The 15,737-nt window shown below is 37.6% G+C and overlaps 1 protein-coding gene across 2 annotated transcripts in view; it reads left to right on the forward strand.

Annotated features, from left to right (window-relative positions):
- edc3 (enhancer of mRNA decapping 3 homolog (S. cerevisiae)) overlaps window positions 1–15,737 on the forward strand; it is a 68,706-nt gene that overhangs the window by 15,248 nt on the left and 37,721 nt on the right. For both annotated transcript variants that reach the window (XM_039773177.1, XM_039773178.1), the window contains exon 4: window positions 14,603–14,944. In XM_039773177.1, the coding sequence (XP_039629111.1) occupies window positions 14,603–14,944 (342 nt within the window). The remainder of the gene's footprint in view (window positions 1–14,602; window positions 14,945–15,737) is intronic.

A 15,737-nucleotide genomic window follows, 5' to 3' on the forward strand; every position in this document is an offset into this window, starting at 1 on the left:
GTGTTTATTTTTATTTTTTTTTTGAAAATATCATTAAAAATGAAAGCAATAAATTTTCAAAACTCTTTTGAGTGCTGACATAAACCTGAGTAAATATGAAAATTATACATTTTCTAAAGAAGTGATTGTTACTTTTAAGTCATTCTGCAATTTTGAAAACACTTTACAAGAGTAATTGAGTTCTTAAGCTATTTTCGACAGTATTAAGTCCTAAATAACTTGAAATATATAGAGGTCAAAGTTACATACTACATGTAAAAGTAATGTATATACAAGTGCAATCTACTTAGGTGCACATGTTTGCTGATCAGAGTATACATCTGTAGTTCATTCATTGATACATTTAATCATTCAGTCCCTGAAAATGCTTATTCCATTTACAATGGCATGCAAAACTATTTAGCCCCCTTAAAAATTGCCATAATTTTCTGCATGACAAAAGATTTGTACACATATGTATCCATCTAATACTTGGCTAGTTTAAATACCTTTGAAGGGATACCAGGTAATGTTATGTTATTTGGTTATTGCTAAATAAATATTTGGGAAAAAGCCATAATTGCATTCACTTAAAACTAAAGTCTACACATCTAAATAACTAATGCCAAAAACCACAGTTACCTGTTGAATGTTTTGATGAATTTCAGTTTCAACAAAAAAAGGACATCTGTGTAAGTTAACCCATACTTTTAAAAATATCAGTCCTTGTTCTAAATAATGTGGTTAATTAGGGAATGTGTTAATTTTTATATTATCTGCTGCTGTTTTTTTTTTAGTGTGGATCATATTATATTCTAATTGTGTGACTTAACTTTTTATAATAACTCTGTTAAATAAATCTGTTCCCTGAACTGCTGCTGTATGTTAAAGCTAACAGCATACATATGATTAAAAGTACAAGTATATTGTGATGTGGTTTGCTTTTTAATGTTAGTTTGTTCATACTGTGCATCAGGAGATGAGACAAAGTATTGTACTTATGTGTTTGGGTTAGAAGAATTTTTTTAAGACAGGATCATTAACTTTCCTAGATTAGGAAAATTGGTGGTTTTGGCTCCAGCTCCTTTCAGTTACATTAGCGTGATAATGGCTGGGCCAAAGTTCTAGTGTACAATACTTGTGTGACAAAATTCAATAAACCTTGTAGTAGAGGTTATGTAAGCATGCTTTAAATGCCACACCTCCATGCGTTCACGCACGCTATGAAGAAACAGCCAAGTTGTCTGTAGCAAAGGAAACTGACCTTGCCTCATAGGAAGTTGGGAAAAACTAACATTATAATTAGAAGCAACTCCTGGAACAACAGTTTACTTCTTTTGGGCCACATGCCAGTTAGGAAAGGAACTCTAAATTGCATTCCATTTAACAGATTGATGACACAGGAATGCTGCATATTGCACATGCAACATGATAAACTTTCATGGCTGAGGAGTGCTTTCGCAGTTGAGAGTAAGGCCTATATGCAAAGCATTATCTGTATATTCCCTTAAATAGTTTGACAGAAAAAAACACTGTTGGTCACTTTTCATCATATTTTTATGTCTTTTTTTTTTTTAACCAACCACCAAATAGTCATTTCTCTATGCATGCTTTTTCTTGTCTTGGACGAAGGAACTCAGTCCAATGGCACTGACTACCATCTCAAACAGTCTGTAAAAGGAGCAGGACGGTAATGTACCAAATAAATGTAGTGGTTGAATTGAAATGATTAAATGTGACCTTTTATTACATGTCCTAGTATACAGTAACTTGCAAAAAAAAGTGTTTTGGTGTTCTGACATTAAAGTGAGCTTTTTAATGTAATAATATTTCTTTGTAAAAATATTCTGTTTGCATAAGTGTTATTTTATAGAGCCACCTTTTTGTAGCATTAAAATCTTTCATTTATCAAGTTAGATATGTTCTCGCTTTGCACACTGTTCAGGAGTGATTTTAGTCCCTTCTTTAGGCATCACCAGCATGTATATGAATAGACCAAACTTCAGAAAATTAATTTCATTGGGTAGTGTTCTTATTGACTGGACAGTTTCTGCCCTTAGCAATTGTTTCATTGCTTTGGAGAAAAATATACTGTCCCATTTGTGATCTTAAGAATAATAAAAAGGAGTGCAAATGAAGATACTTTTTGGAAAACAAATATTACTTGTACAGTTTGGATTTATTTTTGATAAAGATAGAATTTCTGTAATCATTTTTACTTGTGGGTCACTTTTATGCTCTGTTATTCATTTAGAAGCAGCACTGTTTTAGCACTAGCACTCTGTCACTCCCTTGATTTACAAACCCTGTTTAGTCCATCAGGGCTCATTTGCATCCCGGCAAAAACACACATCACAGTTTAAGTTCTCTCCTCTTCTACTACATGCAGGGGGTCCAGAGTTTGTCCTATAACTGAGCCTGCCTTTTTTAATTAGCTTGTTGATGTTACCAGCACACTACAGAGTTGTAGACGAAGTGAAGATGTCTTTTCCCACATTAAAGGAACATAGGGCAGTGCAGGCTCTTTTCTTTAAGAGACTTTCTTATATAGTTCCTCTTTGTAATGAGACCAGTCCAACCTGTCATTGATGTGGACCACCCAATGCTTGTAGTACTGTACAAAATCTGAACTAAAACTGAGTGCTATTATGAACCATGCTGCACATCATCTTTCTGACACACACATCCACTCTTCTATTAATAACTGTATATATATATGCTGTTTGGTATTTCAAAAGTTAATAACCATTTCCTTGGTTTTCCTCATGTTAAGTTGCAGACAATTGTTTCTGCACCAAGAAACAAAGTTCTCCACCTGACTCCTACACTCTTGTCTCATCTCCCTTAACAATGCACCCCATAAGTGCAGAGTCATCTAAGAATGTGTGCAAGTGACATGACCTGGTGTTATATTTATAGTCTGAGGTGGACAGAGTGAAGAGAAAATGAGACAGGACTGTTCCTTGTGGTGCTCCAGTGTTGCTCACATCTATATCAGAAACAGTTCTTGAATCTCTCAAACTGTTGTCTGCCTAACAGGTAGTCCATTATCCAGGACACCATAGACTCATGCACCTGCATATCTCTCAGCCTTTGTCCAATAGGCAAAGTGAAGTGGGTTCAGGTGGCCTACCAAATGAGGACTCCTATAGTTCAGGATCAGCCTTTCAGATGTCTCCTTGATGTGAGATGTATGTGCCACTGGTCTGTAGTCATTAGGTGAAAAGCCATCTGCCTTCTTTGGAACATGTACAATACAGGATGATTTCAACAGCCGCAACACTTTCTGTAGCCTTCAGGGCAGACTAAACAGGTGACCATGGATGCCACAGAGTTGGTCAGCACAGGTCTTAAGTACTCAAGGTCTAACTCCATTTGGTCCTGCAGCTTTTCCTTTGTGTAGCTTAATTATTATCCTCTTCTTCTTTCAGCTGCTGCCATTAGGGGTTGACACAGCATATCATCATCTTCCATATCTTTTTGTCCTCTGCATCTTGTTCTGTTACACGCATCACCTGCATGTCCTCTCTTACCACATCCATAAACCTTCTCTGAGGCCTTCCTCTTTTCCTCTTCCCTTTCAGCTATATTATACTGTAAGTTAACTTATTGGTTGAGTCTGAGAGCAAAATTTGAGAATGCAGCATTCAGTTAGTTTTTAATAAAATATTTTTGTGTCCATTGGAAAAAGACAATGTACCAACATGACCTAATTCTATAAAAAAATCATTTATTTACTGAAATACTCTCTTCCAAGCTGCCGATTGTGTCTATATTGAGGTAGAAGATGGAGTGCCATGCACTTGTGTATAACACAACTTTACAAATAAACATAACCCCCACCCCATATATAAAGCTGACTACCACAAAGCTTACCTAGACTACCAGGTTTGCAAAGCTGGTAGCCCAGCACTCTATCATAAGCATTTACAATTTATCCACCTCTGCACATCCATTGTTGACAGGTTCATTTAAATCAAGCACATAGCTATGCAGTCTCTGTTAACAAACTTTGCCAGTATAAGGGAAAATACTAAGGAGCTCAATGACTTTAAACATGGCACTGTCAGTACATGAAATTTCAGCTCTGCTAGGTCTGCTCCAGTCAACTATTACCAAGAAGTAATGTAGAGCACTGTCTACAAATTGCCCATCCTCTGTATGACTCAGAACAAAATTTCAAACTGCCTTGTGAAGCAACATCAGCAAAAAATTTGGGTGTCGAAAGTTTGATGAAATTGGTTTCCATGGCTGAGCAGCTGCATGCAAGCCTAAGATCACTATGCAAAATGCCAAGTGTTGGCTGAAGTGGTGTAAAGCATGCTGCCGTTGTACTGTGGAGCAGTGGAGACCTGTTTTCTGGAGTGATGAGTCATGCTTCACAATCTGGCTGTCTGATGGAAGAATCTGAGTTTGGAGAATACCAAGAGAACTCTGTTTGCTTAGGAGGGCTAATGGTCTGAGGCTGGTTTTCAGAGTTTGGGCAAGTCCCCTTGGTTCCAGTTTTGGGTACTATTAATCTACCACATGCAAAGACATTCAATTGTGCACATCCAACTTTTTGGTAACAGTTTAAGGAACACCCTTTTTCTGTTCCAGCATGACTGTACCGCAGTGCATAAAGCCTGGTTCATGAAGACATGGTTTGATGAGTTTGGTGTGGAAGAACTCAAGTTACCTACACAGGGCCCTGACCTCAGCCCTTTTGAGCATATTTGGAATGAACTGGAACGCCGAATGCAAGCCAAGAATCTTTGTCCTGTATCAGTACCTGACCTCACAAACATTAATTTGGTGGAATGGGCACAAATTACCACAGACACGCTCTAAACTCTTGTGCAAAGGCTTCACAGTAAGGTGAAATTTAAGAGTATGTGTGGATCCACATTAATGACAGTTCGGACTCTCTGAAAACAGAGGAACTGTAAAAGAAAGGGCAGCGTAGGCTCTTTTTCCTTAGGAGACTGTGTTCTTTTAATGTGGGAAGTGACATCCTCCACATCTTCTACAACTCTGTGATGGCCAATATGATTTTCTTTGGCAAGCCCGGCTGGTAACATCACTTCAAGAGAGGCCCACCAAATCGACAAGCTAATTAAAAGGGCATGCTCTGTATTTATATATTTATTTATTTAAACAACTTCTATAAAAAGCCACATTTCCCCTTGGGAACAAATATAGTTCTTTTTGTCGCTTGATCGATGCCAAAATCATCGATCGATCATCACTGGCTGCAGCTTGAAGCGAGGTGCCACCATCGAGAGAGACGTGGAGAGAACAAATCAAATGAACAACTTCTTTAACAGATTTGACCACCCTAACCCACGCTCACCTTGGAGTACTGCATCCTCCAACTATCCTTCTGCTGATACCAGCATAGGAGAGATATCCCCACCCACAATTACAGCAGTGCAGGTGAGCAGAGAGCTGAGGAGACTTCGTACCAGCAAAGCAGCGGGTCCAGATGTATTGCCACGACTACTGAAGGCCTGTGCGCTGGAACTGGGGAGTCCTCTACAGCACATCTTCAACCTGAGCCTGGAACAGGGAAGAGTCCTGAGGCTTTGGAAAACATCTTGTATCACCCCAGTCCCAAAGGTATCACTGAGCTGAATGACTTCCGGCCTGTTGCTCAGACGTCACATGTGATGAAGACCATGGAGCGACTGCTACTTCACCACCTGAGGCCACAGGTCCACCACTCCCTCGATCCCCTGCAGTTCGCATACCTGGAGAAGGTGGGAGCATCATCTATATGCTACACCGATCCCTCTCCCACTTGGACAGAGGCAGTGGTGCTGTTAGAATTATGTTTTTGGACTTCTCTAGCGCCTTCAACACCATCCAGCCTCTGCTCCTTAGGGACAAGCTGACAGAGATGGGAGTAGATTCACACCTGGTGGCATGGATCGTAGACTATCTTAAGACAGACCTCCGTATGTGTGTCTCGGGAACTGCAGGTCTGACATTGTGGTCAGCAACACAGGAGTGCCGCAAGGGGCTGTACTTTCTCCAGTCCTGTTCAGCCAATATACATCAAACTTCCAATACGATTCGGAGTCCTGCCACATGCAAAAGTTCGTTGACGACACTGCTATTGTGGGCTGCATCAGGAGTGGGCAGGAGGAGGAGTATAGGAAGCTAATCAAAGACTTTGTTAAATGGTATGACTCAAACCACTTACACCTGAACACCAGCAATACCAAGGAACTGGTAGTGTATTTTAGGAGGCCCAGGCCCCTCATGGACCCCGTGATCATCAGAGGAGACTGACTGTGTGCAGAGGGTGCAGACCTGTAAATACTTGGGAGTGCAGCTGGATGATAAACTGCCAATACTGATGCTCTGTGTAAGAAAGGTCAGAGGAAGGTTGGCGTCCTTCAACATCTGCAATAAGATGCTGCAGATGTTCTACCAGACGGTTGTGGCAAGTGCCCTCTTCTACGCGGTGGTGTGCTGGGGAGGCAGCATAAAGATGGACGCCTCATACCTGGACAAACTTGTTAGGAAGGCAGGCTCTATTATAGGAATGAAGCTGGACAGTTTAACATCTGTGGCAGAGCGACGGACACTAAGCAAGCTCCTGTCAATCATGGAGAATTCACTGCATCCACTGAACAGTGTCATCTCCAGGCAGAGGAGCAGCTTCAGCGACAGACTGCTGTCACTGTCCTGCTCCACTGACAGACTGAGGAGAATGTTCCTCTCCCACACTATACGACTCTTCAATTGCACCCGGGGGGTAAACGCTAACATTATTCAAAGTTATTGTCTGTTTTTACATGCATTTTTATTACTGTTTAATTTTAATTAAAAAAATTTTTTTTGTGTATCAGTATACTGCTGCTGGATTATGTGAATTTCTTTTTGGGATTAATAAAGTATCTATCTATCGATCGATCGATCGATGAGAATAGGCCATTCAGCCCAACAAAGCTTGCCAGTCCTGTCCACTTAATTCTTCTAAAATAACATCAAGTCTAGTTTTAAAAGCTCCTATCGTCTTCTTGTCTACCGTGCTTATTCCAGGTGTCTATGGTTCTCTGTGTAAAGAAAAACTGACTAATGTCTGTGTGAAATTTACCTTTAACAAGTTTCCAACTGTCTCCCTGTGTTCTTGATCAACTCATTTTATAATAATTTTAAACACTTCAATTATGTCACCTCTTAAAGGCTCAGCTTTTTTAATCTTTTATTATAATTCATCCCCTGTAGCCCTGGAATCAGCCTAGTTTCTCTTCTCTGAACCTTTTCTAGCACTGCTATGTTCTTTTTGTATCCTGGAGACCAAAACTGCACACAATACTCCAGATGAAGCCTGGCAAGTGCATTATAAAATTTGAGCATAACCTTGTTGGACTTGTATTCCACACCGTCTGCTATATAACCTAACATTGTATTTGCCTTCTTAATGGCTTCTGAACACTATTGGGAAGTTGATAGTATCGAATCCACTATGACTCCTAAATCCTTCTCATAAGGTGTACTTTCGATTTTTCAGACCTCCCATTGTGTATTCAAACGTAACATTTTTACTTCCTATGTGGAGTGCTTTACATTTTAATGACATTAAATTTCATCTGCCACAAATCTGCCCAAGCCTGTATGCTTTATTCAAGTCCTTCTGTGATGATTTTGTGGATTCCAAATTATCTGCCAATCCACCTGTCTTGGTATCATCTGCATACTTAACCAGCTTGTTACTTATATTCCGAAGTCATTTATATATATTGTATTGAAAATAGCAGGGGCCCTAGCACTAACCCCTGTGGAACACCACTCTTAACATCAGCCAGTTTTGTTAAGGTTCCTCTCACCATCACCCTCTGTTGTCTGTGTCTGATCCAATTCTGCATCCATCTAAGGGTGTACTCACACTGGCAATTTGTTCCATGCCTGAGCACGTTTGTCCGCATGTAACCCTACAAAGTCTAATTTGTTTGACTAGTGTGATCACCAACTGTACCATGCCCTGGCCTGCTTAGAAGAGATGGGCCAGAGCCCAGTTCAGAAGCATTTGGGAACAGTGTGATTGCTAAATGTGCCAGAGCATAGAAAACAAACATGATGTAAATGATGTGACAAGCAATTCTCATTCCATTCAATACCTTTTGAGTTAAGAATATTTTTATTCTCACCTTACACATGAACATGACCAGTAGATTTCAAGGAAAGCTACAGATTCTTACATTAACATAATTCGTCTCTGTAAAAATGTTCTCATACATGCAGCACAATTAACAGCAAAACTCTGCACTGCACACTCGATAAATCTGTAAAAGGGTAGAGCATTATCCTGCTCAACGTGACTCCAAAACAACCACAAAAAAAAATTTTAAAAGTCAACCTGGGCACAGAACATTAAAGTGCGGCGTGAGTGCAGGTCATTGGGGGAATAGGGAGTGGGGTCAATTGCACTTGGGCATGGTACAGAACAAACATGCCTAGTGTGACTATACCCTAAAAACATCACCCTGAACACCCACTTTTTTTAGTTTGATGCCCAACCTCTCATATTAAAACACTATATCATATGTTTTCTGAAAGTAAAGGCAATATCATATGCTCCACTTTGATCATATTTTTGTTTTTGCTTCCTCATAGAATTCCAGCATGTTAGTAAAACCTCATGCTGACTGTTCAGAAAAACTCCTGTACTTGCCATGTGCTGCTCTATCTTATCCTTAATCATTCCTTCCATTAATTTTTCTGTGCTGCATGTTAAGCTTACTGTCCATTAGTTGCTTGGATCTGCCCGTCACCATTTTTATATAATGGGATAATATTTGCCATTTTCCAGTCCTTCATAATCTCCCCAGTACATAGGTACTTCCTGAAAATGTCTCAAGGGTTTATATATGTTCTCACTAGTCTCCTTAAGACCTCGAGGGTAAATATTGTCTGGTCCTGATGATTTCTTTTATTTCAGCCTATTTAATCTGAGCAGTACTTCTCCCTCTACAATTTCCAAATCCTTCAGTACCTCCTTAGTAGTCCTGTTTACTGCTGGGAAGTTATCCACTTCCTCACTTGTGAAGACCTCAGAAAAATGCAAGTTTAAAAAGTCCGCTATTTCATTGTCTGTATCTTTTAATTCCCCTTTACTATTCCAGATACACTTCATCTCCTCCTTGACTGTTCTTTTACTACAAAAATACTGAAAGAATCTCATGGGTTGTCTTTACGCCATATCTGATATATACCTGTCCAACTGTTGTTTAGCCTCTCTAATATCCTTCTTAATGGTTGCCCTCATATTCTCATACACCGTACAATTCACTTTGGAGTTATTAGTCTTATATGCCGTATACAGCTGTTTTTTTTTTCTTTCTTTGCAGCTTCTTTTTTTTTAACTCTTTATGAACCTACTGAGGATTCTTTTACATTTTCTATTAATTCCAAATTTAGGTACAGTGGGATGCAAAAGTTTGGGCAACCTTGTTAATAGTCATTATTTTCCTGTATAAATCGTTGGCTGTTACGATAAAAAATGTCAGTTAAATATATCATATAGGAGACACACACAGTGATATTTGAGAAGTGAAATGAAGTTTATGGGATTTACAGAAAGTGTGCAATAATTGTTCAAACAAAATCAGGCAGGTGCATAAATTTGGGCACTGTTGTCATTTTATTGATTCCAAAACTTTTAGAACTAATTATTGGAACTCAAATTGGCTTGGTAAGCTCAGTGACCCCTGACTAAATCCAGGTAAGCTTCACTCCATGTTGGTTAACATACTATGTTAAGAAAAATAGTCACTTACTACTTCTAAAATCTCCTGCTCTTGTGCTCTGTCATTTGCAAGGTTATCCCAGTTAATATTCAGATACAGTCCTCCATGACTATCATACCCCCTTGTAAGCTTGCCTTTTTTAATATTACTAAAAAGATGTGTTGAAATTACTGTCTGCATTGGGTGGTCTCTTTCCCTAATGCTTTCCAGGTGATGGGCTCATTGTCCAACTGAAGAAGTATGGCATTTAAATTCTGTTTGATATAAACAGCATCTCCACCTCCTTTTCTCTTCTGTCTTTCCTTCCTAAAAATGTGTATCCTTCTATGTTATTTTCATCGCCATCAGTTTCTGTTACTGCTATAATATCATAATTATGCTACATACAGCTCCTACTCACTTGCCTTATTTTTGATACTTCTAGCATTAAGGCAAGATATTTTTAGGGTGTTGTTCCTTCTACATTTAAATGTTGGGTTGATATATATTAATGCTTATAGTATTGGAAAGTGGTATTTAACAAGCTCAGATAGGTGTGATGATCAGATGTCCGTTAACTTTGGCCACATAGTATACATTTCATTCGAGTCTTTAATGTAGTATGAGATAATTTACATTTATATACCTTATTTGGGATTACCCAACAGGGCAATTTTTTTACATGGTTAAACTGGCTTGACTTTTTTCCCATATTCAGTGTTGTATATTGTATAAACTATAGGCGTGTAACTGGGAATAGCAATATTCATATGTACCATTTCTTGTGTGTTTTTGTTCTGCATTTTGTTTAAATGCTAGCTCGAAGTTTCTATATTTGCTGATGGCTTGGACAAAGAATAAAATAGTATAATCAAGTTTAACAAATGTAAACTCCAATGAGTCTTTTAAATTATTCCTTGGTTCAAATGAAATGTTGATGCACACATGCAGCTAACATATAGATATATAATTACAGGTTTCTTAAGGCAATGAAGTAACTTTGTTAATGCATTCATGAGCCATTATTGTGTGCAAATTGTTTTGTGTGTTGGGTATCATTTTCTACTAGTTTTACCTTTAATGAGGGACTATACAGGTGCAGGTCATAAAATTAGAATATCATGACAAAGTTGATTAATTTCAGTAATTCCATTCAAAAAAACCTGTATATTAGATTCATTCATTACACACAGACTGATGTATTTCAAATGTTTATTTCTTTTAATTTTGATGATTATAACTGACAACTAATGAGTCCCAAATTCAGTATCTCGGAAAATTAGAATATCAATTAAGACCAATGCAAAAAAAGGATTTTTTGAAATGTTGGCCAACTGAAAGGTATAAACATGAAAAATATGAGCATGTACAGCACTCAATATTTAGTTGGGGCTCCTTTGGCATGGATTACTGCAGCAATGCGGCGTGGCATGGAGTCGATCAGTCTGTGGCACTGCTCAGGTGTTATGAGAGCCCATGTTGCTCTGATAGTGGCCTTCAGCTCTTCTGAATTGTTGGGTCTGGCGTATTGCATCTTCCTCTTCACAATACCCCATATATTTTCTATGGGGTTAAGGTCAGACGAGTTTGCTCTTCAATCAAGAACAGGGATACCATGGTCCTTAAACCAGGTACTGGTAGCTTTGGCACTGTGTGCAGGTGCCAGGTCCTGTTGGAAAATGAAATCTGCATCTCCATAAAGTTCGTTAGCAGCAGTAAGCATGAAGTGCTCTAAAACTTCCTGGTAGACGGCTGCGTTGACCTTGGACCTCAGAAAACACAATGGACCAACACCAGCAGATGACATGGCACCCCAAACCATCACTGACTGTGGAAACTTTACACTGGACCTCAAGTAGCATGGATTCTGTGCCTCTCCTCTCTTCCTCCAGACTCTGGGACCTTGATTTCCAAAGGAAATGCAAAATTTACTTTCATCAGAGAACATAACTTTGGACCACTCGGCAGCAGTTTTGTCTTTAGCCCAGGCGAGACGCTTCTGACACTGTCTCTTGTTCAAGAGTGGCTTGACACAAGGAATGCGACAGCTGAAACCCATGTCTTGCATATGTCTGTGCGTGGTGGTTCTTGAAGCACTGACTCCAGCTGCAGTCCACTCTTTGTGAATCTCCCCCACAGTTTTGAATGGGTTTTGTTTCACAATCCTCTCCAGGGTGCGGTTATCCCTATTGCTTGTACACTTTTTCTACCACATCTTGTCCTTCCCTTCGCCTCTCTGTTAATTATTAATGTGCTTGGACACAGAGCTCTGTGAACAGCCAGCCTCTTTAGCAATGACCTTTTGTGTCTTGCCCTCCTTGTGCAAGGTGTCAATGGTCGTCTTTTGGACAACTGTCAAGTCAGCAGTCTTCCCCCTGATTGTGTAGCCTACAGAACTAGACTGAGAGACCATTTAAAGGCTTTTGCAGGTGTTTTGAGTTAATTAGCTGATTAGAGTGTGGCACCAGGTGTCTTCAATATTGAACCTTTTCACAATATTCTTATTTTCTGAGATACTGAATTTGGGACTTTCATTAGTTGTCAGTTATAATCATCAAAATTAAAAGAAATAAACATTTGAAATACATCAGTCTGTGTGTAATGAATGAATCTAATATACAGGTTTCACTTTTTGAATGGAATTACTGAAATAAATCAACTTTGTCATGAAGTTCTAATTTTATGACCAGCACCTGTACATGTTTCAAACATTTTATCAAACACCAGGAAGAGAGAAACAGCTTGTGTGTGTGAAATGCAGTCTCCTTTTATGGGTCAAAATCTACAGCTAAATGGTCCAACATCAGAGTTCTGATTAAATAGTAAATCTAATTGACATAGGTAAGCTGGAGTAATTTCACTGAAACTCCATTATACAGAGATGACAAAGCTAACTAAGAAAATATTAGTGCATGAGCAAAACATTGTGCTCCTAGGTATTTTCCACAAACTTGTAATATCTTCTGTTCTACTGCTAACATGAGTGAATCATCAAGTTTATATAAAAAAAAATAATAATAATATTTCAAACATACCTTTTTGTCTGGTTTCCTCAAATTACTACTCAGCTGATAAAGAAAAATTAAGATTTCCTGTAACAGGGATCTTTCGTCTTTGGTTTCAATTTGTTCACGTTGCTTCCTCCACACAAGAAATAAGTAGAACATTTTGTATTTTTTTTCATTTACAGTGAAAAAACAGGAACAGTCAGCTTTATAACAGTACATTTTAAGTGTACAGTAGCACACAACTTTCTTTTCTAGGGGATGACTAATATATCAGATAATCTTACTATCAGTCACATATTGATAAGATTATTGTAAGCCATTGTCAGTTGATATACTATGACTGTCAATATGTTGTGCTACCCTGAAGTTGGTATTTTCCCTGCTTTAAGAACAAGAAGCAATTTATTTTATATTATTTATAGTAATTTGTTTTGTATGCAAATACTTAATTTATTTTCTAACTATCAACCAGTTAACAGTGTGGTGAAAATTACAATGTGGCCAACAGCTATAGTAGCAAGGTTCTGTTTGATTCAATGTGCGTTGTATTCTGTTTTAATAGAAATATTTAAAAGGCAAAAAAGTGAATGGTTGCAGTGTTAGCCCATATTGATATAGTGATAACAGTTTTTTGACCAGTAAAATGACATTCCTTACATTTTGAAGGCTGATTTTTATTTAGATATTATTTACAATAGAACCTGGCACCTCTTCAGGTTTACAGTTGCATACCCTGACCTTCATGCTTAAAGTTGCAATATGTTGCAGTGCTGCCCTCTAATGCCCCAAGCAGTTAGTACACCCATCCAACTAAAGATGTAGAAATCTCTGAATATTTTTCCCCATGTAAGCCCAAAAGGACGTTCTCTTATGTCTCTGAAGTGGAATAAAGATCCATGATATATTTATTGGTGGCCTACCTATCGTAAGAAATTTGTACACACTTTTACTTCAGTCTAAATTTGTCTTCAAAGCTAAGAATATCAAGTAAATCATTTGATTAGAATATGGAATTAATTACTATCCTTTGTCTTATCCAGTCTAAAAGATTAATCTTTTAAGCATTTTTTGTGCTTTAGAATAACATTTAAGTTTGAAATGATACACCAATATATGATTCTTGTTTTATATTTTATAATTTTGTAAAAGTTCTTTGCAGTAAGATCTACTGTAGTTCCTATTTGTTTAAAATGTATTGTATTGTATTGATAGCATGTTTCTAATAAATACATCAGTAATTCAGTTATGTTTTTTTAAATCAAGAATCAACATTTTTCTATAATGTTTTTATTTTAAATTGTTTTATTTACCTTGATATGTGTGTGAGCCTAAAATCATTCTCCTAAGCTGTACCTTGTGCCTTGCGTGACAGTGTTTTGCATTGTAAGAAGGCTGTATTTCAGGTATTACTAGGTTTTTTTTTTCTTTCTCTTTTGTGGTTTTAGACTTTGTTGTATAATGAGATATTTAAGAATACAAGTAAAAATGAAAGGCAGCACAGCACATTATTTGTATAATCAATCAACAGTAATCAGTGGTTTATTGAGTTTCTTAAAGTGCTAAGTGTTATTTTTTGAATAATGAGTGGAAATTATTAAAATAAAGTCCATGCAATATCAATTTTGAAAAATATTCATCTAGTTCTGTCTACACTGTTGCAGTAAAAGTCCTCAAACTTTAATGTTTGTTTTCAAACAGTTTATTCCCAAGTTTATGATGATGAAAAATCTAATCATGAATTATTTCAACTTGTTTGAATTTTTTTATATTCCTTTCTGCTTAAATATTTTCTGAGTACTATTGCTGTTTCTTCATCTGTGTGGACGTTGCAAGAAAATGTCCCGTGTTTCTAATATCTGATACCTTACTCATTATTATTATTGTTATTATTTTTGGTAGGGTCATCAAGTAGCCGTGGACCCAACCAGGCAACTCCTAAGAAGAATGGAATGAAAAATGGAGCACACTTAAAAAATAAAGACGATGAATGCTTTGGTGATGGAATTGAAGAGATGCTGGACACCGATTTTGATTTTGAAGGAAATTTGGCTCTTTTCGACAAGGCAGCTGTATTCTCTGAGATCGAAACTTCAGAACGTAGAAATGGAGAGCGAGCTCGTGGCACACCAAATGAACGCACACCTTCTCGTTATAGGCATGATGAGAATATTCTCGAAGCTGAGCCCATTGTCTACAGACAGATTGTTGTGCCACATCAAAGTGGTAAAGAATATTGCACTGGTAAGTTAAACATGTTAATATTTTTTCCTTGCATTTAGAAGTACAGTTTTTTAAATGTACTAAAAAGTAATTTAAATTTATATTTGAAATATTAAAACAAAAAAAATCAATTTATGTAAAAAAAATAAGCATATGATAAATTAACTCTGCTAATATTAATTGGGATGGGTTTGTGTCCCCTCTTACAGTACATGTCTACAATACACTAATTCCAACTCATCCTTATCAGTGATTGTCTTTAGCACAGCTGCTAAGAGGTTCAGCATGCAGGAAAGAACAAGGAATAACTTCTAATTAAAAGATAAAAGCTAACATTATCATAAAAGGTGTGCTTTGAAAAAGAAATGCACGTAGGTGACTGTTAAAGTAAGGGAAGGGTAGATTCTTATACAGGGCATATTTGCATCAGGCATGAAGAAAGTATATGTCTAGAAAGTTGTCTGCCTTCATTGTGAGTCTATTCTGAATTGAATGATTATTGCTAGGTTTACCTGCAACAGGTTGTCTTTTTATCAGTGTGAAAACCACCATCTCAGACCTTGGTATTGATCAGAATGTTGAACCAAGCAAATTCTTGTTCAATCTACTAGAGCCTGCTACTAAGTTTGATAAGAGACATCGCAACAAAGAGGAGGTACACAAGATTGGCAAAGGTGCTAGACCTTTCCTAATGCCCAGTTCAAGGGGTCTGCCCTAGAAAGCGTAGCCAAAGACAAAAGCACCCACCAGTTATGGAGTAACCAGAAGATGATTTGGTAGAGGAGTAAAAGATATTTGAATTTTCAAATAGGTG

This window comes from Polypterus senegalus, chromosome 12 (genome assembly GCF_016835505.1).
Source record: "Polypterus senegalus isolate Bchr_013 chromosome 12, ASM1683550v1, whole genome shotgun sequence".
Taxonomy (NCBI): domain Eukaryota; kingdom Metazoa; phylum Chordata; class Cladistia; order Polypteriformes; family Polypteridae; genus Polypterus; species Polypterus senegalus.